The sequence below is a fragment of the Gymnoscopelus braueri genome (genome assembly GCF_963280865.1).
Source record: "Gymnoscopelus braueri genome assembly, chromosome: 4".
NCBI classification, from domain to species: Eukaryota; Metazoa; Chordata; class Actinopteri; order Myctophiformes; family Myctophidae; genus Gymnoscopelus; species Gymnoscopelus braueri.
In genome coordinates, this window is record NC_137605.1 from 7,144,624 (window position 1) to 7,171,054 (window position 26,431).

General features: G+C 40.0%; 2 protein-coding genes across 2 annotated transcripts in view; one reads left to right on the forward strand and one right to left on the reverse strand.

The window, feature by feature from the left end:
• The window catches only part of LOC308084338 (aryl hydrocarbon receptor-like), a 42,705-nt gene extending 33,562 nt beyond the window's left edge, over positions 1-9,143 (reverse strand). The window contains exons 1-2 of the mRNA XM_080426944.1: positions 8,706-9,143; positions 6,947-7,161 (exon numbers count right to left, since the gene is read on the reverse strand). Coding sequence (XP_080283070.1) covers positions 6,947-7,161; positions 8,706-8,755 — 265 coding nt within the window. The 5' untranslated portion in view covers positions 8,756-9,143. The remainder of the gene's footprint in view (positions 1-6,946; positions 7,162-8,705) is intronic.
• A 13,133-nt stretch (positions 9,144-22,276) lies between these two features.
• ankrd28b (ankyrin repeat domain 28b) overlaps positions 22,277-26,431 on the forward strand; it is a 76,807-nt gene continuing 72,652 nt past the window's right edge. The window contains exon 1 of the mRNA XM_080427331.1: positions 22,277-22,464. Coding sequence (XP_080283457.1) covers positions 22,438-22,464 — 27 coding nt within the window. The 5' untranslated portion in view covers positions 22,277-22,437. The remainder of the gene's footprint in view (positions 22,465-26,431) is intronic.

Below are 26,431 nucleotides of genomic sequence, written 5' to 3' on the forward strand. Positions count from 1 at the left end.
GAAAACAATATATATATATATTTAAGTTCTGTTGCAACGGCTATATTGTTTATTTCACCACATCTTTAATAGTTTAGTTACAATAATGTAAAATATGTGTACATGCTACTGTCTTTGTTAAAGGTAGAGTAAGTGATTTTCTTTGGTTAAAATAAGTGTTAAATAGCTCTATATTCTGATAGTACTCATTGCTATAGTGTTTGTTCAGTAAAAAGGAGTCTCCTTGTCTCTCCAGCTCTTTATAAAACAGAAAATGCATTTTTGTTTCAGTTTCAGTTTCATTTCCAATTTCATCCAATCAGGATAGAGAACTCAATCAGGATATAGATTAAACAAGTGAAATTGGAAGTGATGACACTAAGAAATGAGCAGGCAAAATTGGAACTGGAACACTATAAAAATGAAGCTTAAAAATGGGTACTTTCTCCTGATTGGCTGAGATTTTGACACCTACCGGAAAATTTTCTGTTAATTAAAGAGCTGGAGAGACGGGGAGACTCCTGTCACTGAACAAACACTCTATAGCAATGATTACTATCAGAATATAGAGCTTTAACCTTTTAACAAAATACTTTTTGTTTTAACCAACAAATATCACTTACCCTACCTTTAATTTCTTAAAATCAGTTTATAGGCCAATGCAATGCTGTTATTGTAACCTATGAGTCATTTGATGAAAATCCCCAGAACAATTTCACCCAAACAAATCCCAGTCAAAAAAATATATATTCAAAGACATTTGAAAAAGGGGGTGTGGTCGAATATTCGAATAATCGGTAAGAATAGAACTATAGTGATCGATTTTCATTTTGGTCACTTTTACACATCCCTGATAACGACTAAATTGGGAGAAACTAATTGGCTTCTCAAATCGTAGCACAAAAAAAAAAAGACCTGCATCATTCTCCTTTCATAACTTACAGACGTGCATCATCTGCTATAGCTTACAAACCATCAGCTCTTTTCATAAAACACAGGCACGCGCCATTTCCTTTCATATAGCTTTCAATCCATCAGCTCTTTTCATAACATACAAACACACGCATCATCTCCTTTAACTTACAGACCTGGCAACCGAACACAAACATTATAAAAAAAATGCCTGTACCCTAAAGATAGCTCCAGATAACTTCCATGTCATCTAAAAATGAAGACTGTCAGAACCTAAAAATGACTTTGTATTCATACCGAGGCAATGAGGGAAGCATTGTATGTGTAATGAATCGTTAATGACTAAAACCGTCTAAGAGCCCTCAAAAGGATCCCATGACTGTTTTGCGTCGGGTTGAATCGACCCTGTTGCTCAAGATCTCAGTCGACAACATCGGATTATTTATTTAATATTATTGAATGTTCCGTTTCTGTGATTTTAGAAACTCTGTCCTCACACAGTGATAGTACCTTCTGAGAGTGTACTAATGGACCCTCACAGGTGTGTAACCCCGAGACGGTACAAATGGAACCCCCTAAGTGTACCTTTGTTTTCATTCGTTCTCTCTCAAGAGTTAACCCTTTAAGACCGGGAAAGTATCTGTGTCATTTTAAGATTTCTACGGCTATTAAAAAATAGTGCTGTGAGCTTGTAGATCTGCTATTTTCGAAAATCGTGATTTTTTTTTTTTAAATCTTTGAATATATAATTTTTTCAAGCGAACATTCTTTACTCAAATCTTTGCTTCTGGGGGGTCCCTGGAACAACATAATTTGAGATGGGGGTCCGCGGCCATTTTAGGGGGACTTGACATGAAAAAAGTTTGAGAACGACTGATACAATAGCAAATGTTTTTCAAAAAAACTGTTAGGATTTAGAAGACATTTGTAGAATCCCCCAGAAGCAAAGATTTGAGTTACAAATGTTCACTTTAAAAAAGATATTGCACAAATTGTCACGATTAAAAAAAAAATAATAGCAGATCTACAAGCTCATGAGCTTGTATATCAGCAAAACAAAATCCAGGTCTTAAAGGGTTAAACAAAGTTTTACAGTGATGGCAGACTTGAGTCACGTCTTTCAGTTTCCACATGACACCAAGCAGCACCAGAGCTGGGGCTAAACCCCGCAGCGTGCTGGCAAATGAAGTCGACCTTTCTTTCGATTTAGGCAGCTCTTAGCCGAAACGAACAACGTTCTCTCTGAGGATTCATTGTTTTATAGTCGCCGCGGCGGCTTTGCTCCGAGTTCCGAACGTTGGTATAGACCCTGTCCACTGTATACAGTGCTGGAACGATGATTTTTTTTTTATACCACGGATCTCTGCTGTTTTGTTTACGTCAACCTTCGACGTGCTTTGACATATTTGGTCTCGAGAGATTTTGCCCTTTCTGGTGAGAAAATGTGTGCCGTCTCTCTCTCCATTCACCCATTAAGACCGGGAACGCATCTGTGTCATTTTTTGATTTCTTTGGGCTATTGAAAAATAGCAGATCTACAAGCTCGTAGCGCGGCACCGAGTGCCACGCTACGAGCTTATGAGCTTATAGATCTGCTATTTTAGAAAAATCGTGAATTTTTTTTGCAAATATTTAAATATATATCTTTTTTTTTATTATTTTTAACTCAAATCTTTGTTTCTGGGGGGTCCTTGGAATAACACATTTTGAGATGGGGGTCCGCAGTCAAATACATAGAATTTTGAGGGTCCTTGACATGAAAACGTTTGAGAACCACTGATGTAGCGACATAGTTTTTGTTTTTAAACTGTTAGGATTTAGAAGACATTAAATGTGTAAGACAATTTTTTTTGAATCGGCCACAGGTCTTAACGGGTTCATTAATACAGTGTATATCAACCCTGGCAAACGTCCCAATTTTGGGCCGGGGCTACTGCTGTGGTGTGCCGCGCCGTTTGAAGAAGGTTTGAAAAAATATCATTAAAAAAAAAAAAAAAAAAATGTTTTACAATAATAATAATCAGGCATGCAAACAGCCCCGAGGTGAAAAGGGTGACAAAATGCTGTTTTTTTCGGGTCAGGTGTCACACTATTGCCCTATTTGGATTCAAAACGGCTAGTGGAAGCTGAAAAGCTACAGGTTTGCATGTCTGAATAATGCAAAAACAGAAATATTTGTTTGCATTTGCTTTTTTTCTCCCCCATATATTTTCATGATAAAAAAGTGCGTATCGTATCGAAATCGTATTGAAGTTGTGTGCCCAATATCGTATATCGTATCGTTTCGTGAAATTAGTGTATCGGCACACCCCTAGTGTGTGTATATAGATATACCGTATATATATATATATATATATATATATATATAATTATATATATATATACCGTATATCTAGGTGTGCCCTGGGATTTTTTGGCTATGCCAGGTGTGCCTTGGCACAAAAAAGGTTGATAGACACTGCATTAATAGCCACCTGGTCTGTAGACCCTCAGAGGTTTGTACCTCCTAACCTCCACAGACAACCTTTCTACAATACTGTCCATGGTACGTTGCCAATAAAACAATAATCATGAGCACATTGAGTTTCTGACCAAGCACACACACTGTTTTGCATTAGTGTCTCTGCTGTAATGTTCGGCTAGTTAAAAGGCACGAGAACTACCGAAAGGAACCGCTGCGTTCGTTCCGTTTGTTTGCTCTGCGATGATTTGTTTTCAGTGGTGTAAAGTAACTAAGTACATTTACTCAAGTACTGTACTACTTAAGTACACTTTTGAGGCATTTTTACTTTACTGGAGTGTTTCCCATTTTCAATACTTTTACTTCTACTCCACTACATCTCAGAGGCAAATAGTATACTTTTACTACACTACAATTATTTGAAAACTTTAGTTACTAGTTACTTTGCAGATATAAATTACTAGTATGTTATACAACATTAACCACTTTAGTTCTATTTTATACCTAGGCTATTTGAAAATAGCCGATCTACAAGCTCACAACGCGTTGCGATGCGACGCGTTGTGAGCTTGTAGATCGGCTATTTTCAAACATTTTAGTACTTTCACTTTTGGTACTCTAAGTACATTTTGATGCCAATACGTTTGTACTTTTACTCAAGTAACATTTTGAACACGGGCCTTTCACTTGTAACAGAGTACTTCTACAATGCAGCATTGATACTTTTACTCAAGTAAGTAAATGCGAGTACTTTTTCCACCACTGCTTGTTTTGTTCGGTGTATACTGCAGATCTGACGCCTCGATTCGCACCAGCGGCGTCGACGGTAGTCCACGACACTGTTGACGTTACGAGTGACAGCCTTTCACCATCTGTCAACGTCTGTGCGTCTGCTATCGAGGTGAAGAAACCAGACTGAATGAGAGGTCGCGCTTTTTTTTTGGTAAATAAACTAGCAGCAGCTGCAGATGTGATATCGATACGTATTGAGCGACTACGCGACCCCCGTTTATTGGCTAAAAAATGAATAGGTTGTTTACAAACATGCTGCGAGCAGGGTTGCCAGATCTGCTTATTATAAGTTCCCCGGAAGATTTTATTTGAAAATAGCCGATCTACAAGCTCACAACGCGTCGCATCGCGACGCGTTGTGAGCTTGTAGATCTGCTATTTTCAAATAGCTGATGTATATGTTAAAGTGCTCATGTGGCCCATAGTCGCTTCTTTTGGGCTGGTTTTCCTAGACCTGGTTGCTTGTTTCTCTCACAGAATCTGGCAACAGTGTACACAACCCCTGTTTATTGGCTAAAAATGAATAGGTTGTTTACAAACGTGCTGCGAGAGACCGACAGCGGGCGGTATCTATTTCTACGTGCCTGACGCCCCGTCCGTCCCCCGTCTCGACAGAGCAACTGCTGTGAGGTGCAGGGAGCCACGGGTACTCCTACAACAGTGGTGTAAAGTAACTAAGTACATTTACTCAAGTACTGTACTTGTGCAATTGTTAGGCACTTTTACTTTACTGGATTTTTTCCAATTGTCTATACTCTTACTTCTACTCCACTACATCTCAAAGGCAAATATTGTACTTTTTACTCCGCTACAATTATTTGAAAACTTTAGTTATTAGTTACTTTGCAGATATAAATGATTACATTATAAAACATACATTAACCACTGCATCCCTATTTTATACCTCGGCTATTTGAAAATAGCCGATCTACAAGCTCACAACGCGTCGTGAGCTTGTAGATCTGCTATTTTCAAACATGTTAGTACTTTTACTTTTTGGTACTTTAAGTTGATTTTTGATACCAATACTTTGGTACTTTTACTCAAGTAAATTTTGAATTCCGGACTTTCACTTGTAACAGAGTATTTCTAAATTGCAGTATTGATACTTTTACTCAAGTAAAATATCGGGAGTACTTTTTCCAGCACTGCTCCTACAACACCGCTGATAAGATTGTTTACATGTGTCGTTTTTGGTGGTCTTATCTATCAACAAACTGCTAGTTTAAAACTTTTAGATTTGCTACGTCCACACAGCAGTTTGTTTCTGTCCGTTTCAAGTGGTGTCGTGTGTGTGTGTTGCTATAGCCCACGCCCCAGCGAGAGCCCCGGTGCAGCAAAACACACAGGACACAGGAAGGAAGAAAATGCAGGCACTCGCTTTGCCTCCAAGAATGTAAACATTTTTTTTAGGCATTAAATACGCCATGTCGTTCATCTTCATTCAATTAGCACCTACAGCTGCTATAGTTAAAAGACTTTTTGATATAAAAAGGCGAGATTGTCGTACAGCAATGCGGCACCCGCTGGAATGCTAAGTTCCTGTGCATTGCCTGCTGCAAAATGGCACCGGCGACTATCTCTACAATCTTAATCAGAAAAGAAAAGAAACTGCAGCACAAGGACACGTTTAGTGGAGTCTCGCGAGCCAGACTCCGACTGTTGCCTCCCATTGTGTCATTTTCAGATTTCTTTGGCTGTTCAAAAAAAGCAGATATACAAGCTCATAGCACGGCACCGAATGCCGCGCTATGAGCTTGTAGATCTGCTATTTTCGAAAATCATGATTTTCTTTTGCAAATCTTTGAATATAACATTTTTTAAAGCGATTTTTTTTTACTCAAATCTTTGCTTCTGGGAGGTCCCTGGAACAACATATTTTGAGATGGGGGTCCGCGGCCAAATACATGTAATTTTCTCCTTGACATGAGAAAAGTTTTGAGCACAATTTTCAAATGCTTCCCACATACAATCTGGAGCACGGAAGCTCTGAAAATTAAAGCGATAAAGTGGACGTGACGCCTCCTTCCCACTTCCGTTTCGTCTTTTACAAATGTATATGAATATAAATCAAAATCATCTAAGCATAATATAGCTTGATGCTTAGCAGAAATGGAAATTAAAACATTTCATGTAAAGATATTGAACGGAATATACGCAGTAGTGGAGTAAAAGTACAATATTTGCCTCTGAGATGTAGTGGAGTAGAAGTAAAAGTATAGACAATTGGAAATACTCCAGTAAAGTAAAAGTACCTCAAAATTGGACGTAAGTACAATATTTGAGTAAATGTACTTTACACCACTGCTCCCTAGACTTTGCATTGAAACTCACTGTTCAATCAGAACGTGCCAGTGTGTGACACACACTGCTTGCTGGTGTGAATCGGGGCACAAGCGTGAAACCAAACCACTAGTGGTGGGAAAAAAGGTTAATTTCAGTGAACGAACGATTTTGTTCACGGCAATGATTCGTTCAAATGATTCATTCACGTTCTCGTTCAGTAGCGCCATTTTCTAGCGTTCAAAATGTACTCGAGTAAAAGTACAAAAGTATTGGCATCAAAATATACTTAAAGTACCAAAACTCGCGATGCAACGCGTTGTGAGCTTGTATATATATATATATTTTCAAATAGCCTAGCTATAAAATAGGGCTAAAGTGGTTAATGTATGTTTTATAATTTTTACGTCGCACGTGAACGTAACAGTTTCAGAAAGTTCACGGCAAATGAACTAGTTCTTTTGAACGAATCGATCATGAACGACACATCACTACAAACCACTGCAATGGTGTGTTTACCATTGAAATGGCTCTTAGCGCGGAGGTAGCTGACGGAGAGCCTGAGGACGGTCAGTTTGTCCAGCTTGGTGATGACATCCTGGGGGAAGGGGAGCAGGGCGGCCAGCCTCTCCAGCTCTCCATTCAGCCTCTCCCGGTGCCTCTTGGAAGGGTTGGACTTGACAACGCTGGTGGTGCTGCTGCTGCTGCTGCTTTCAGCCGGCTTTTGTTTGGCACTGTATACACAGCACAGAGGAAGAAGAGACAAGGAGGGATATTGAAACAAGCATGTATTATATATTATTATTAGAGGTAAAGCTCTACTGTCTGTCATATACGGCAGTGGTTCTCAACTTTTTCAGGCCGCAACCCCCCGCAAATAATCATATTTGAACTGGGGACCCCCATAGTAATCGTAGTTGAACTGGGGACCCCCCCACCATGACAAGCACTTGGAATTGTAGGAGTTGAGGCATGAGGCATTCAATTTAGTTTGACTCAGTAAATATTGTGAAAATTAGCAGATCTACAAGCTCACAAGTTCAACGCCTCGCGTTGAGATCGGCTATTATTTTCACAATATTTGCCTCTTTCTTATATCATTTGACAATTTTGGCCAATGTTTGATCAGTTTTTATAGCATAGATTAGTTTGTTGATTACTTTCGATATGCAGGAATGGTCTCTTTTTTTCTTTTCTTTATTTTTTGGAGGTATTAAAAAGGTCTTAAAAGGTCCAGGTCCTTAAATTGACACTTCACTGTCAACAGAGCAAACTAAAAAAGTTGAATCTGAAACACAATTTTATGCAATATAGAGGGGGGTCCCTGCTTCATCTCCCTCTCAGCTAGGGGGTCCTTGGCCTGAAAACGTTGAAGACCCCTGATCCAAGGTGAACCATTTACCGTAAATGGCAGAATACAGCACAGCATCATCATACGGGTCAAACGCAGTGGTGGAAAGTAACTAAGTACATTTACTTAAGTACTGTACTTAAGTACAATTTTGAGGTATTTGTACTTTACTTGAGTATTTCCAATTTCCAATACTTTTACTTCTACTCCACTACATCTCAGAGGCAAATATTGTACTTTTACTCCACTACAATTATTTGAGAACATTATAGTTACTAGTTACTTTTCAGATATAAATTATGATATTATGAAACATACATTAACCACTTTAGCCCTGTTTTATACATAGGCTATTTGAAAATAGCCGATCTACAAGCTCACAACGCGTCGCGAAGCGACGCGTTGTGAGCTTGTAGATCTGCTATTTTCAAACATTTAGTACTATTACTTTTGGTACTTTAAGTACATTTTGATGCCAATACTTTTGTACTTTTACTCAAGTAAATTTTGAATTCTGGACTTTTACTTGTAACAGAGTATTTTTATTTTACAGTATTGGTACTTTTACTTAAGTAAAGAATTTGAGTACTTTTTCCACCACTGGTCAAACGCAAAACAAAGAATGACCGGAAATCAAGGAGTTTTTTTTTTAAGAAGCTGCCCGGAAAAAAAAAAGGGGGAAAAAAGAAAGAAAATGACGTGTCGTCGTTTTTTAGCCTTAACAATGCCTTAGTTATGCTCCGCCGTACGACGGTGTGGATATATGCACGAAATAATGTCGATCTACAAGCCCCCCCAGAACGGCATCTGTGTGTGACGCCGTTCTGGGGGGGCTTGTAGATCGACATCAATTTTTTTTCGACGCACGACACCGTCGTACGGACTGAACCGCGAAGTCTCTTTTTTTTTTCTCTCCTTTCTCCTTACCTTTTCTGGGGCTTTTTTCTCTTGCGCCCCGCATACGTGGCGGTGTTCATGCTTATTACGCCCTTTATTACGCCTTTTCAAACCGTTATAAAGGGTTATTATTCGCTAGTATTCCTTTTGTTTCGGTGTTTTTTTTCTCCCCCGTCGTGTTGGAGAAAAAAAAAAAAAAAGTTAAGCCCATCAACTGGAGGAGGAGGTCTATAGCCGCGTTAGCTTAGCTTCGCTTTTTCCAGCGTTTTCAGCGACGTTGTTTAAGAGTTAAACACCGTGAAAAGTCCGTAAAGAAAGTAGAAAAACGGGAGGTAAAAAGGTTAAACGTCGTCGTTTGAGAAGCACAAAGTTGAAGCGTTAAGTGGTTGAATAGTGGCGAGACGTTACAAGTTGGTCTTCTTCTTTTTTTTTTTGCCCCGTTTAGACCATGATAATAACACTACCTAGGCCCCGCCCACCGGACAACAAGGGCGTTTCTAATGTGGACCTCCGTGGTACCGCGGTGTCGCGTGTCAGAAAAGAACTGATCTACAAGCTATGAACCCATTATATCAGTGGTTTTCAACCTTTTTCATGCCAAGGACCCCTACATTGACACTTATTAGCCCGCGGACCCCCATAAGAGAAGATTTTTTTACAGCTCTAGCCGTAAAAACTAATAATATCAAGGACCCCCAGTTTGACACGCAGGGCTACGGACCCCCATTTAATGGCCTTTCTATCCCTGGGACCCCAATTTATATTTTAGCATCAATGTTAATTTAACTCTGAGAGTGTACAAATGGAACCAAATGGACCCGTCAGGGTACATTTGGTTCCATTTTTACACTCTCAGAGTTACAGGCCAATAAGGGTCCATTTGGTTCCTATCCATCATTTAGCTGGAACCCCCTCAAGTACCCCTGGGGTTCCCCGGACCCCACTTTGAGAACCAATGCATTAACTTATATAATATTATATTATATTATATTATATTATATTATATTATATTATATTATATTATATTATTCTATTTTATATTATTATGAATGCACTATTACTTTATAATTTATAATATAATATAATATAATATAGTATAATATAATATAATATAATATAATATAATATTATATAATATTATTTTATATTATATTATATTATATTATATATTACAATATATTATATTGAACGTGTCGCTCCGCGACGCGTTCATAGCTTGTAGATCTGTTCTTTTTGACACGCGACTTTCCCATCTTATATTATATATTATTATTATTATTAATATATTACATTATATTATTATGAATGCACTATTACTTTATCATTTATAATATAATATAATATAATGTGTTATAAATATGTTGTTAATATAAATGTATTATATTATTATTTATTATAAGCGTGTCAGAAAAGAACAGATCTACAAGCTATGAACACGTAGCGGAGCTACACGTTGATAGCTTGTAGATCAGTTATTTTTGACAAGCGACTTTCCCATCTTATTATATTATATTATATTATATTATATTATATTATATTATATTATATTATATTATATTATTATGAATACACTATTACTTTATAATTTATAATATTAATATGTTATAAATATATTGTTCATATGATTTAACCACATCATTTAGCCCAGAGAACCATCACGCCAGAAGGAAATGTTTGGATCGGGGTGTTGCAGCGGATCTGGTACAGTGCTCAGGTCCTGGACCTGGTGAGACGAAGGAGGAGCCCGGCCAGGAGGCCACCCACAGAGCCTAGTCCCTCCACGTGCCAGAGCCTCCTCGAGTTCCGGCAGAGTAGTTCCGGAGAAGCGGACTGAGTGGCCCTGTCTTTCCCTATAGGACTGACCGTGGGTCCTGGGACGTAAGTTGGGGCTTGATCAACCCCGGCTGGGTCACCTGGGCGAGGGTGTATGTTGCGAGACCCGAAACACCCTATGACCCCAGGCTACAACACTGATGATACGTCCCAGGTGCATCCATGTGATGCATTCTTTATAGACAGTTGACCTGGCAGAGCAACCAACGTGTGTCTCGTTGTAAATCCTCATAGCTACCTGCACAAAAGACATGCCAAGTATCAAACAGTTCCACCCGGGGTAGGTGAATCTACCCCGGGATGCCCCACTATATCCTTGTGAAGGGAGAGGGACATGTTTGCCATGATGGCGTCCAGCCTCCTCACTGTACGCACCTTAGCCACCCCCTCCAGTGAGGTCCCCACGACGGAGCCCACCTTCCTCACCAGCCATTTACAGCATCCTGTTGCACACGCCAAAACATCTGAGTCTTCTCAGGAAGAACAGCCTGCTCCTACATTAGAGTATGTCAGACCAGTCCAACAACCTGTTCAGGTTCACTCCTAGAAACTTGTAGTTGGCTACAATCTCCACCACCCCAGCATTTATGGTGCTGGGGACCGGAGGTACCCTCTTGGTCGTGCCATAGTCCACCACCATCATCCTTGATCTTGCTAGCATTGGGCCGGAGGCGGTTTGCCTCGCTCCAGTCCACAAAGTCCTTCGCCATGCTATCGTGCTCAACAGTGTTGTCACCTGAGATGCAGCTGACCACCGCAGTGTCATCTGAGAACTTCTGTAGGGGCCATGTCTTGGAGTTGATCGGAAGTCAGATGTGTATAGGGTGAACAGGAAAGGTGACAGCACTGTGCCCTGGGGACAGCCGTGTTGTTCACCAGCACCTCCGACTGACAACCCTGCAGTCTCACATACTGCGGTCTGCCCGAGAGGTAGTCTGTGATCCATTCCACCATCATCAACGCAAGCTTCTCAGCAAGCAGTTGTGGCTGGATAGTGTTGAAGTAAAAACACATGATTCTGACTGTGTTGCCCAGGGTGTCAAGGTGTGTGAATGCCCTGTTTAGCATGTAAATGATGGCATCATCAAATATCCGCCTGGTATGCAAACTGAAGGGGGTTGAGGTATTCACTCACCATCGGTCTCAGTTGATTCAGTACCAGACGCTCAAAGGTCTTCATGCTCTTTGATGTAGTCACAAGGTGCAACTTTTCTTAGGCACTGGGACAATGCAGGAAGATAGCCACAGTTGCGGCACCCCCCCCCCGTCTTCAGAGAGAGGCATATGGTTTGGATCAGCGGTTCTGGACAACCGGATCTCCATATATGCCTATACTATACTGATACGCCCAGCCCACGTATGCACGTACAGAGTTTTTGTGCATTAATTGTAAGATTGTTTCAAATACTCCGATCTATATCAATAGGAATGTGCTGCACTCCTTTGTTCTATCTTTCAAATACATTATATGTGTAACATACAAAGGTTGCTTATTACGGTTGTTCCTAAAAGTGTTCTGGGTGAAAATGTTGAATACCTTTTTGGGGATAGTGTTGATATTGTTAATAAGTAAATTAGAGTGCTCTAGATGGATGCAATCAGAAAATCGGAGCATTTCATATGTTTCTAATGCTTAAAAAACATAAAATAGACACTAAGTTTGCCAAAACTGTCAAAAGTTAACGTTTTCACATAGCCGCCATCTTGGAAATATACAAATTAGGGTTCCAGACACACCCAATCGTAATGATAAGCATTCCAATGTGTTTGCAATGGTCAAAAAACATGAAATAGACACTAAGTTTGTATTTGTAGCTCATCTGGCTCAAAAGTTACAGCCAAAACAGTTTTACATGGCGGCCATTTTGGATTTGGCCGCTATGGCGACCCCAAAGGTTGCCAATTTGGTGCATTTAAGACTGATTAGCGCAAAAATATCCCTAAGGCCCGGGACTATTGCTGAAATATTGTCCATATAGGTGATTATGCAAATAAAAGCTAATTACGCTAATTCTGAAAATTGCTCAACATATCCAAGTTAGCATCCGGCAGTTTCTACATGCTGGGGACCCATACTCAACATTTCTAACATAAAACCTTGGTGTACTCAACATTTCCGGGTTCACAATGGGGCTCTATGGGCTGGCAAATAGGCTGCTAGACCTCCTAGGAACCTACTCCAGAAACCTGTTTGTGGATATCAACTCTGCTTTCAATACCAATCGTCCAGTGGTGGAAAAAGTACTCAAAGTACTCGGTTACAAGTAAAAGTCCGGAATACAAAATGTACTTGAGTGAAAGTACAAAAGTATTGGTATCAAAATGTCCCATTTCACAAGTTTTCAAATGTCTAAAAATCTTTTGAAAATAGCAGATCTACAAGCTCACAATGCGTCGCATCGCGACACATTGTGAGCTTGTAGATCGGCTATTTTCAAACGGACGAAATGTATATAGGCCAGGGCTGAAGTGGTTAATGCCAGTTTGGTAATGACAATCCAAATCTGCAAAGTAGTAGTAGTATTTTTATTTTGGTCTTAGCAGGATACATTCAATATATTCAACATATCATCATATCTTATCATGTATGATTTAGACCAGAAAGGAGTAGGCTGAAGCCAATGGCTTATTTTGCCTATCCTTTTTCACACAAAACAAATTGACGTAAAGGAAAAAAGAAAAACTACGAAAACAAGAAAAAACAAACAAACGAGAAAACAGACAAAAGAGAAGATTATCACAACAGAGAAAAAAACAAGACAAACGTGATCACAACAACCAAAAGACAAGACTTACAGAATTCTTGAATTATCATGTTACAATATCCATATATAATACTATAGTAATCAATTTGAATAATACTTTATAATACATAATTAGTATGTAATTACGATATAATGTATAAGATAATCTAGCAAAGCTAACATTCCTTCAAGTATTTATAATTCACATTAATGTTCTATATTTATCTATTATTTTAGATTTATACATTCTTTTAAATGTATTTATGGAACTACACTTTTTTAGTTCTTCGTCCAAACCGTTACAAAGATTTACCCCTCTGACACTTATGCATCTAACTTTTTTATTGGTTCTTGCCTTAGTCCCCTTAAAAATACCAAATCCCCTTAGGTTATACCTACTCTCTCTTGACTCAAACAGCTCCTGGATATATCGCGGAAGCAGATGGTTATGTGCTTTGAACATTGTGACTGCCAGGCGCGCGGGAAGTCCTTAATACCTAGGGGGGCTGCCGCTTTTTTTGCGATTTTTTGGGGGTTTTCTGTGTTTTTCCCCACACAAAAAGGCAGAAAGACAGTGCAAACACCAGGTTGAAGTTCATCCATGACCGTAACAGACTGCTATGATCCATAAAATATGTATATATTATAAAAAATAAAATAAAATAAAAAGTCTTTTTTTTTCTTTTTTTTTTTCTTAACATCACCAGGGGGGCTGCTCCCATCACCAGGGGGGCTGCAGCCCCCATAGCCCCCCCCTTCCCGCGCCACTGGTGACTGCAGTATTAAGGTCAACAAGACCTTAAGAAGAAGTAACTAGTAACTAAAGTTTTCAAATAATAGTAGTGGTGTAAAAGTATAACATTTGCCTCTGAAATGGAGTGGAGAATGATGCAGGAGCACAACGTACCAACGAACTGGCCAGATGTATGGAGAACCGAGATGACTGGAAGCGACGATGGAGGGCTCATCTGAGGACGACCTAGAGAGAGACCTCAAGCGTGTGGAGAACCAACCAAGAGGGCCCGTGCAGCAGAGGATGTTCTTCCTCTGTTCAGCTGAAGAACTTCAACCTGCCACAGAAAACGATGGCTCAGTTCGACATGGTCATCGTCGAGTCGATCCACACCGCATCCATCGCCACCAGCTGGTTCACTGTCTCTGACTAGGAAAGGTGCAGACTGCAGCGGGTCATGCACTCAGCCAAGAGGGTCATCTGCTGCAACCTGCCATCTCTGCAGGACCTGCATGGATTTTCACTGTTCCACGATTCGCATCGCTCCACGATTTGCACCCGTCCAGGATCCGCTCCGCTTCAGGGCCGAGAAGCGAGCAGGAAAGATTATACCGGTCTATGATCTACTGTATCAAGACCACCGCTTCTGCCACAGGAGCAGTTTTATTTCCCTTGCACAAGGGAAGGTATTGATTGATTGATTGATTGAACGCTTTATTAGTGAGAAATGTAAACAGCACGAGGTACAGTCAGACATTTAGGCTAAAAGGATAATACACAAAAGTCCCGGGGACTTGTTTCCATAGTGGTCCTACAGTATATAAGCTGTATATAGGCCTATAGGCCCTTGTGCATGTACAGTATAGGGATCAGGACAATTTCCTTCTCATGACACTTCAATAGGAGCGTTCCACTTAAACATTAACCACTTAAACCCCAGGATCCCCAGAGGGAAAAACTTTCACAGAAAATAGCAGATCGACAAGCTCACAACTCGTCGCAACGCGTTGTGAGCTTGTCGATCGGCTATTTTCAGCGAAGACATTTTATGCAGAGACAAAACAGAAAATACACAGACATAGAGCTTAACCATAATGTGGTTTAAGTGGTTAAACAGGCCCACAGTCAGATCCGTGCCCCTCAGTGCTCCCAAGACAGTACAGCATACTCAAATATGTAAGTATATGCGGGTATATGCGGGTTGGAATGTACGCCAGCCAGTGGATGTGCATTGTCTGATTGTCTCAGGGTTTTGTTGACGTCTGCTGCTGTGAGTAGGCTATAGTTCATTTTCTTTCTTGTTCTTTTTCATTTATTTACTTATTGATGCATATTTCTTTGTGTACTGGGGATTGGCTTGTTATCGTTTGCGTATGTTGGTCAGTTTGTGTTTTGTGTTGTAAAAAATAGAAGATGATTTTAAATATTATTTAAAAAACATGTATTTATTTATCTACAGAATACGCTGTAGATAGCCTCCATAGCTACTTCTTGGCCTTACACCCACAACTCACCTAACCTCTGCTCACTTTGCTAGGGTCGGGTGGCTCAGGGTAGAGGACAGCAACGTGCAATAAATGGGCCTGGTCTACAAGATACACCAGAGCGTTAAGATACCCATGTACCTGTCAAAGTACTTCAAAAACGTAAATGAAGTCCACAATCACAACACCAGAGGTGGCACATACAATGGGTTGAATTTGTTCTCCTGCTATGCCACCAAAATGTGGAATGCCCTACCAAAAGTCTTATAGGAGTGTAAAACCCTACTCTCCTTCAAAACTGCCCTAAAAGAGTACCTTCAGGTGGCTGCCATTCGAAACTGGCCCCTGTAAAAGTTATAACCTCCCCTCCCCCCTCAAACTGTTTACTGGACATATTTTCTTTATCTTTTTTTTAAAAACTGCTTATATGATGTTCTGCATAGTAGTAGTCTGTCATTTAATGTCACTATGAATTGAGTACAAACGACCCCAACGGTGGAAACAAGCCAATGGCTTTCTTGGGTTTTAAATCCTCTTAGCTGACCTTGTATTGAACTGTACTTTCATGTGCTTTTTTTCTGCAAACTTCTAATAAAGTATTCAATCAATCAATCAATCACTGTAATCTATAGTGTATGTTCTATATTACATACAGCGTTTCCACACGTTAAAGTCCTGTTTCTATGTTGTTTCAGTGTACTGCACCAACAGCACCAAAGAGAATCTTTCAACGCGACGCGTTGTGAGCTTGTAGATCTGCTATTTTCAAACATTTTTGTACTTTTACTTTTGGTACTTTAAGTACATTTTGATGCCAATACTTTTGTACTTTTAATCAAGTAAATTTAGAATTCTGTACTTTTACTTGTAACAGAGTATTTCTATATTGCAGTATTGGTACTTTTACTTAAGTAAAGAATTTTAGTACTTTTTCCACCACTGCTTGTGTTGCAGTTCTGCTCATTCATTTGTTTCATCACTTCCAATTGTACTTGTTTGTCCTGCTATATCCTGAGTTATCTCTCCTGATTGGATGGGAGATCTCTCTCCTGATTGGAGAGAGCCCTGTTATTGAACAAACACAAACAAACAAAGACAAAATGGATCTGTCTGTCAGATATGGTAATAGACTGACATGGAGAAAATCATCCTTTGAGGTGCATCGCGACGCGTTGTGAGCTTGTAGATCGGCTATTTTCAAATAGCCTAGGTATAAATAGGGCTAAAGTGGTTAATGTTTCTTTTATAATGTAATAATTTATATCTGCAAAGTAACTATAAAGTTTTCAAATAATTGTAATGGAGTAAAAGTACAATGTTTGCCTCTGAGATAGTGGAGTAGAAGTAAAAGTATAGACATACTCCAGTAAAGTAAAAGTACCAAATTGTACTTAAAGGGATACTTCACTTTCGGGCCGGGGACACATTTAAAAAAAATATTAAAAATAAATGAAAAAAGTTATGGAAAATTCATGGCCCCCTCACGACACGCAGTGTCCTACTAATGTGTGAGGGGGCCATGAATTTTCCATAACTTTTTTCATTTATTTTTAATATTTTTTTTAAATGTGTCCCCGGCCCGAAAGTGAAGTATCCCTTTAAGTACAGTACTTGAGTAAATGTACTCAGTTACTTTACACCACTGTGTAAACCTATACAGCCAACAGTTTGTGGAAGAACATTCTTCCGTGCAGAGACTGTAGGCCTATGCTTTACATGAACATGCCAGTGTATCACAGCTGAAATCGTTATCATGATTGTAAACATTGTTTTGTATCTGCAGCAGCAGCAGCACTAAACTCACAATCCCACAGAAACAGAAGTGGACCGACTGCTTTGCTTTCAGCGCCATCTAGCGACCATTGAATTTTGACAATAACAACGATTATGCAAAATGTATTAGAAATTGTAATAGATTTCATATCATCTCACAATACTAGACTTATCTATGAACTGTTGACAAAAACTAAGGAAGTTTGTTTTAGTTAGTATTTTTAAACACAGTTCTGTTTGTAAAGCCTTGTTTTATTTTATTATCATTAATGCTTTCTCAATTCTAGTTTTCATTATTAATGTTTTTTTCAATGCTAGTTCCTTATTGTGTTAGTTTTATAAATTGTAATAAAAGAGAAAGGTTATAATGTGATCTTTAGTAACCTTATTATAATTCTTCACTCTGCCTTAGTCGGTAGAGCTCTCGCCTTCAGACCACAAGGTCATGGGTTCAATCCCGGGCAGGGCAACGACAAGTTAGCACATGAGTAGTATGGCTTGGTTGCCATAAGTAGTTGGGAGCTGAGGATAGGTGTGGCGCTCCACCCCAGCAATCCATTTCCCAGGGGTCTAGCCCATTGTAACGGGGACAGACTCCCACGTGTTACTCGGCTGATACAGACAATAAGCCACCTCCCGACCGAATTATTCACTCTATAGCCCGTGGAGTCTGGGGACACCCTGGGGTTCCTTATGGGTGTGTTCTAGGGGTTCAGGTAAATGGACCTCGAAGGACTAGTCTGAAACTATGACAGTACGTTTTAATAGCGGGCGACTCTCGGGCGATCGCCGGGCGACATCATCCAAAAGATAAAGAAAATCCATCTTTCATCGCCCCCCCGCCCACTTCGCCCTATCGCCAGTAGTTGCCGGCTCTCATAGACATATAATGCACTTCCGGAAAATACTATCCTGATCGCCCGCTGTTAAAACGCACCGTGAGAGTTAAATGAACACTGAGGATTTTTACAGTGTAGATGGAGGTGCCTAACCCTAATGTGTATTTGGGCCCTTGACATTATCCACTTAAAGGACAACTTCACCCATTTTCAACCTATCTTCATATAATTGTTCCTCACTAATGCTCATTATAATATGGTACCATTTTTGTCTACTCGGCCTCCGCCTATAGTGACATGACATCAATGATGGGGAATCCAAGCTAATAGATACTGCAGGCTTTCTATTCCTGGAAAGTTAGCATGCTATAGTGGAAGCCATTGTTCTCGCATTCATTAAAAAAAAATAAAGAAAAGGTCACTGCTCTAGCCATTAAACTATTATGAATCAAACGTACATTTTGCACAGAGGTTGAAAGACATGCCTGGTGTAGCAGACAGATGCTCGTAGCAGTAAGTACATTTACAGTACTTCATTAGTACAGGACTGTACTTAAGTTTCTTCACTTTTTATGTATCTGTACTTTACTTGAGTATTTGTGTTTTGAATGACTTTCACTCGACTACATTTCAAAGACAAATATTGTACTTTTGACTCCGCTATATTTATACTGCCCTACAAAGCCGAAGTGCAGTAACTACGTTTTTGGACACACTGACTTATTATTTGTGTGTCCCAAAGGTCAAATTATAGCCTTCGGGATTTTGGGGGATACACAATTACCTCAAGAACAGATTTAGTGTAATATCACTTATATGCTGATAACCCATTTGGCTGACCAATTGAAACACTTTTAAACCCTTTTATCAGTTAAATTATTTCCATAGTTACTGCACGTTGGCTTCGTAGGGCAGTATAGTAATCTTCTTTCGTGTATTGGCATCAAATGTCCAACTCAGTCTCGTTCAGCCACGCCCTCGTCTCTGGTCCCACTAGGAAGAGGCCCTCCTCTGAATGTGGTCCATATACAGGGGACAGGTGTTGATTATGTGGTCAGCAGTCTGCTGAAGCGCCACGCAATCACATACTGCTTTATCTGCCAGGCCCCACTTCTTCATAGACGATTTGAAGCAGCCGACCCCAGGCCAGTACGCAGGCGGTTCAGCAGGGTCCATTGCCGGCATGGTAGATTTATGATAATGACTCTCAGGCCAGTCGCTCTAACATCACCGTTCATGAAGACCTTTGAGTGACTGGCAAAACAGAACCTGAAACCTCTGGTAACTCGTGGTGAGTGACCGTGACCCCCTCCAGTTCGCGTACCAGGCGGACATGCGGGTTGAGAACACCATCATCTACCTGCTGAACCATGCAGGCAACACCGTCAGAATCATGTTTTTGACTTCTCCAGTGCCTTCAACACCATCCAATCACAACTGCTAGCGGAGAAGCTTGCAGTGATGCAGGTGGACAGGCTGGCTCTGTCGTTGGGGCTACTCTGGACGGGCTGGAGGAGGGCGGCGGAAGTGCATACAGCGAGCAAGCTGGATGCTATCACGGTAAACCACTCATACCCCCTCCACAGGGAGATTGTGGGGCAATTGAGAAGGAGGGGAAATGATAGATTAATCTACTCTGGGTGGATTTGTATGGCCATGTCCTTTGGGCCGGTAGCTACAGGAGCTGTAGGAGGGTTTACGACGAGGCCCACGGTGGTCACTCTGCCCAGTCGACTGTCAAATAATTCTGAGTAATACCTGTGCAATTTTCGCACGGCCACTGACTCTGACATTCTAGCACGGTGGCCCATTGTAGGGTGTGGTTATTGTACTGATTTCACTGTAGATGTCAGGATTTTCTGTGATGACATAATGTCACTGTGATTGCGTGTTCTTTGCTCACATTTCTTTGCATAACACACACTGAATGTGTGTTTGCTTTGTCTGCAGGGCAGGCTTTTGGGGTATATTGTGCGTTTGCCGCTTTGCGTACGTATTTGATTATGCCTTTTGGGGCGATAGGCCTATACTGTGATGACACTGTGACCCGTTTTTCTCCCACAAATTTCACCCACTGTTTTACACATGTAAACCTGTGATGTGAAAAGATGATTCTGATTCTGTGGGGGAAGACAAATGAGAAATACGGGAGTGTAGATCAAAACCAATAAAAAAACTATTTTCTGCTCCCTGTACACCTACGACTCGACTGCTTGGCGTTGGCAATGCACAAATAAGAAAAAAAACTCTGCCAATCACTTTTGTGGAGGACAGTGTGAAGAGAGAGAGGACATGCAGGTGGCTGGATTGAGTGACCGAGGAAGATGCAGAAAACCAGAAAGCAGATGAAAGCGATGATCCGCTGTGGCTAACCCTGATGGGAATTAGCTGAAAGAAGAAGAAGAATGAAGATGCCAAGTATCCAGTTTGTTGTCAACATGTACTGTAGGAGGAGATGAAACTGTAAAAGTGAAGCAAAGTAACTGCAAGTATGCATGTTCAACAAACCTGTTCTCAATGTTAGAAACTATACACCATCCTTCCAGTTATATTTCCAACAATTAATTAGTGATAAAATGTCCTAATTATTTTCTAAATGTCACCCAATGTCTGTAATTTATACACTTCTATTCCTATTTCCTACCACGAATCTGTTTTTCAACAAATTATGCTCATTCAAGGACAGACATGTGTGTGAGTAGTATAGCCAATAATAATAATAATAATATAACAACAACAACAACAATAACAACAACAACAACAACAGCACAAGAATAAGAATAATGTATTATTGTTATTTTATTATTATTATTTGTTTATCTAGACATGTATTAGACAATAAACTTAAAAAAAACTTTTAATAAAAAAAAGGATGAGGAAATAAAGTGGAACAAACATACAGAAGTAATTTTAACAAGACTTTCTTTGGTTCAGCACATTTAAATAAAGTGTAACAATACAAACAATTAAAAGGGGAAAACATAGATATATGGATGGCATTGATTATTTGGCAATAGTGAATAAAACATTTACTTTAAATAACATCAAACATTTTCCCTGAAAACGGACGTTTAGCGCAAATAGTGGTGCGTCAGAGACAGCAGGCTGTCAGTGAAAACCAGCCAATCGCGAGCCGTTTTACACGAGCCCGGAGTCCAGTTGGGCCAATCGAATCGCGTCTTCCTCTGAGATGGGAGGAGCGCGGTGGCGGGGTTAAAATGACGCTCCGACAAAAACAGCAGACCTACAAGCTCACAGCGTGCCGCTGACGCGACACGCTGTGAGCTTGTAGCTCTGCTGTTTTTCTGCGCGCGACACCGGCCGTACGGACGACGCACCAATCACTGTTATGGAGGTTTCCTTCCGCCGTGTCTCGCTATCAGGGTTGCCATGTCCGCTTATTATAAGCGATTTTGGGCTTCTTTTTCTGTAAAGTTGCTTGTCAAAATTGGTTGCGATTTTTTTGGGCTTGTTTCTAAAGTGTGCTGGTTTATTTAGGCGTACTTCCAAATTGTTTTATTATTATTTAAACCAGTGGTTCTCAAATATTTTCATGAAAATGTTTTGTGCCACAGGGAGCATTTGTGTTGTTAGTTAGAATCTTTAAAAAAAAAATCAAAATATTCCACTTCTTGTTTTGTTTTTGAAAATAGTTATTTTCAAATAGCCGAGGCATGATATAGGTTTAAAGTGGATCCCAAACTTTTATTTTTATTTTGTTTGTTCCCAAACTGTTTTTAGCTCGAGACCCAAAATAGAAATTTGACGTCTCCCCGGGACCCAAACTAGTGAAAATAGAAGATCTACAAGCTCATGAGTTGTGAGCTTGTAGATCGGCTATTTTTTTAAACTTAAAAGTACGTTTTCTTAAAAGTACGTTTTTCCCTCTAATTAATGGATTCAAAATATATATTATAATTATGGAATTCTTTTGCACATTTTTTTTAAACTATGATAAATTGTGATTTTTTTTTAATTAAACAAATAATAATGATATTTAAATGAAAACCAAAAAGTAGAGGGATATAAAATAAACGGCTATTTACTTGTGACCCATTTAAATCGGTCCGCGACCCAAACACGGGTCACGACCCACTGCTTGGGGGGGGGAAACAGTGGCCGTTTTCCCAGGACCCGGATTGCTCGCTTGCTTGTTTCTCTCTCACACAACCTGGCAACGCTGGGTCTCGCTCGTTTCATGATGCCACACACTTAGCAAACGGCGGCTAAGCTAACGTAACGCTCCAGACTAGAGCCTTCCCCCCCGGTCGGTCGTCGGTTCTTCCAGCCCCCCGCTTGTCTGATCACATTGGTCCGCATGACCCCGGCCCTCCAGCCCGCTGCTGCTCCTCCAACATGGTGGTCCTCAAGATCCGAGACCAGGTGAGTGAGCGGAGCCGCTTCTTCATGCTCGTTGTGTGGAAGGAAGCAGGCTGTGCTAGGTGGCTAACGGCTAGCTGCTATAGCTCCGTATTGAACAACAACACAACGACGTGTTGGAGGATCTGTAATAACAGTGGATCTCTACCCTTTTTTCAGGCCGCGACCCCCCCCCCCCCCTTCAAAAAATAATATATTTTTAAACTGGGGACCCCCCCCTAAAAGAATCATTTTTTTAAAACTGGGGACCCCCCCTAAAATAATAATATTTTAACTGGGGACCCCCCCTCCAAAATATATATATTTTAACTGGGGACCCCCCCTAAAATAATCATTTTTTTAAACTGGGGACCCCCCCTAAAATAATAATATTTTAACTGGGGACCCCCCCCTCCAAAATATATATATTTTTAAAGTGGGGACCCCCCCTAAAATAATCAATTTTTTTTAAACTGGGGACCCCCCCTAAAATAATAATATTTTAACTGGGGACCCCCCCTCCGAAATATATATATTTTAACTGGGGACCCCCCCCCCCCCAAATAATAATATTTATATTTTAACTGGGGGACCCCACCCAGAACCCTGATTTTGTAGGAGTTGAGGCATTGCATTTAGTTTGACTCGGTTCCGCAGATGAATATTGTGAAAACTGCTGATCTACAAGCTCAGCTGAGCTTGTAGATCAGCCGTTTTCAGCTTCTTTTTTTTCCTTCTTATATTATTTGACAATTTGGCCAACGTTTTACCAGTTTTTACAGTATGGTTTGTTGATGACCTTTTGATGCAGTAATGTTTTTTTTTGTTGAGGCATTGAAAAGCTCCTTAAATTGTCACTTCACGGTCATCTGGGAACCCCCCCCCCCTCAAAAATAAATAAATAAACGCATCATGTGGGGACCCTCCTGGGGGTCCCAGCCCACAGGTTCAGGTTGAGAACCACTGGTCTATAAGCTGGAGCGGAAGCTTCTCTCTCATGATGTTGGACTTGGTCTGTCTGTCTGTCTGTCTGTCTGTCTGGGTGGATGGGGTGGGTGTTAGGGCTAGAACACATACACTGCACCTAGACTCATTCACAGAATGATGTATTATAGTATATTATCGAAGTGGTTCTCAAACTTTTTCATGTCAAGGACCCCCAAATTGATAGATATTTGGCCGCGGACCCCCATCTGAAAATATGTTGTGCCAGGGACGCACAGAAGCAAAGATTTTTGTTAAAAATGGCAGATCTACAATCTCATACTGCCGCGCTATGAGCTTGTATATCTGCTATTTTTTTTAATGGCCATTGGCCAAAGTATAAAAGGTTAAAGTGGTTAAAATGATTGTGATGCTACGATAAGTACTTTTGCTGGTGGGACCCCCTGGAACCCCCCCCCCCCCCCGCCCCAAGGACCCCTAGAATGTGTGTGGTTGTAAGAGCCAGCATTAACACACAGGTCCACATTATATTGAAGTCCCAGGTGGAACCTGTACACAGCCTGGAACTAACTGGAGTTCAGTGTTGCATCCAGTAGATCTGTGTATGGATCTGTTGTTTTATCACTGTATATATATATCTGCTCTCACTCACTATATATCCTTCTGTTATAACTGTATAGTAGGTGACTATATCTATACTATATCTACTGTAGATAACCATCTATAGCAGATAACTACTTTATCACCGTATTTGCCTTGGATCAACACTATCATAGATGTATTTTTTTGTCATATGTCATATTTTTTATCATAGATACCAAAGTAAAAGTCAGACTCGATAAAATACATCTGATAGTCTTGATGATCCAAGGCTATCACTGTATATTATCTCTATTATATCACTATTGGTCTACAGCACAATGTATCACTAATATCTATCTGTCTATCTGTCTATCTGTCTATCTGTCTATCTGTCTATCTGTCTGTCTGTCTGTCTGTCTGTCTGTCTGTCTGTCTGTCTAATCTGATATTCAAGACTAAATGATGAGACAAGTAAAGTCCCCACAAATATTGCAGAATGCACAGTGAAATCCCCAGTGTTATTGTTTTGTTCAAATAAGTGTTAAATATCTCTACAATACATTCTGCTTATAGAGTGTCTGTTCAGTAATATGGTAGTCCCTTTCGCCTGATACTGTGAAATAGGTATCCCGACCTGAAAATGTATTTAGTGTTTACTAAAGAGTTGGTGATATACGGGCAGTTTACTGAACAAACACTCTCTCTATAGGAACTCTGTCTGTACTGTGACGCCCGTTTGCCAACTGTACTGTTAAAAGATGCTAGCCTGTTATAGGCTAATAACTCTATGCCACCCAACTTGTAACATGGAGTATATTCTAAATGGATGGAGATGGTATGGTAGTCTTCATTGCTTCTCTGCTGGCCTGATTGCATCCTCATTCCTGTTACTTATTAAACGTGTGGAATAAACGCTCTAAGGTTTTAGTCTTACGTTATCTTTAAAATGCGCTTCCACTTTAATTTACAAATCCATTGACGTTACACCATGGGTGTATTAAGAGGTTCAGACATGCTTAGTAGCTTGTTTTACACATTGAATCCGGGAACGCATCTCTCTGTCACTTTAGATTTCTTTGGCTATTCAAAAATAGCCGATCTACAAGCTCATAGCGTGGCACCGAGTGCTACGCTATGAGCTTGTAGATCTGCTATTTTTTTTTAAATCATTGAAAATGTTTGCAAATCTTTGAATATATATATATATATATATATATATATATATATATATATATATATATATATATATATATATATATATATATATATATATATATATTTTTTTTTTTTTTAAAGCTTACATTTGTAACTCAAATCTTTGCTTCTGGAGGATTCCACAAATGTCTTCTAAAATCCTAACAGTTTTTTGAAAAAAAATATGTTAATCAGTGGTTCTCAAACTTTTTCATGTCAAGGACCACCCAAAATGATATGTATTTGGCCACGGACCCCGATCTAAACGATTTAAAAAAAATGTCAGATCTACAAGCTCATAGCGCAGCACTCGGTGCCACGCTATGAGCTTGTATATCTGCTATTTTTGAATAGCTAAAGTATTACATAATGGTTTAAGTGGTTCCACAGAGGCACCGAGTGCCACGCTATGAGCTTGTAGATCTGCTATTTTTGAAAAATCTTGAAAACATTTTTTTAAATTTTTTTTCTCAAAAAACTGTTAATGGGTTAATTCAACTCTGAGTGTACAACTGTGTTTACGATTGTACACTCTCAGAGTTACACATGGATATTAACATTGAGGATTTTTCTGTGTGGATAAAAAAAGGTAACTTCATTGATCATAGCCCAATGCAGTGTGCCTGGCTACTAACTTTGATCACTGGCAGACAGTGTTGTGATGACGTGATGTCCTATCAACTGTTAGGCTGTTGTTTATGTCTCGTAGTGTAGCTGCTGTCTGAACACACAACAGCTGTATTAGTTTTTTATGGCATGGCTCAGGAGAGACGAGCTGTCTAGGAGAGGGTCACAGTCTGTGTGTCTTGTCTGTGTGACTGGCGATCACTGACACTGCCGGCAGTAGACCACTGAAGTACCGCCACAATGATTAAATTTTTTAACTTGCATTTTATAAAGCAAGTTAATACTCAGACTAAAGCTCCTTATACACCGGGCGCGATTTTTTTCATGCGAATAATACTTTTTTTTTAAAAAACCTTTATAAAGTCAATGCAAGCTTCCACGGAGCGAAAAAGCGAAGAAGCGTCTTTTATTTATTCGGAACGAGTCAGAATTTCCGTATATTCGCATAATCGCCGGTGTGTAATGACCTTAAGACTGAAACCTTGTCCGGGGACCCCCGGGGGTCCTTGGGGTGGTTCCAGGGGGTCCCCAGACAAATGTGTTAACGCAGCATCACAATACTTTTAACCACTTGATCCATATATTATATGGTGGCTATTCAAAATGAGCAGATATACAAGCTCACGGCATGTCACCAAGCTGC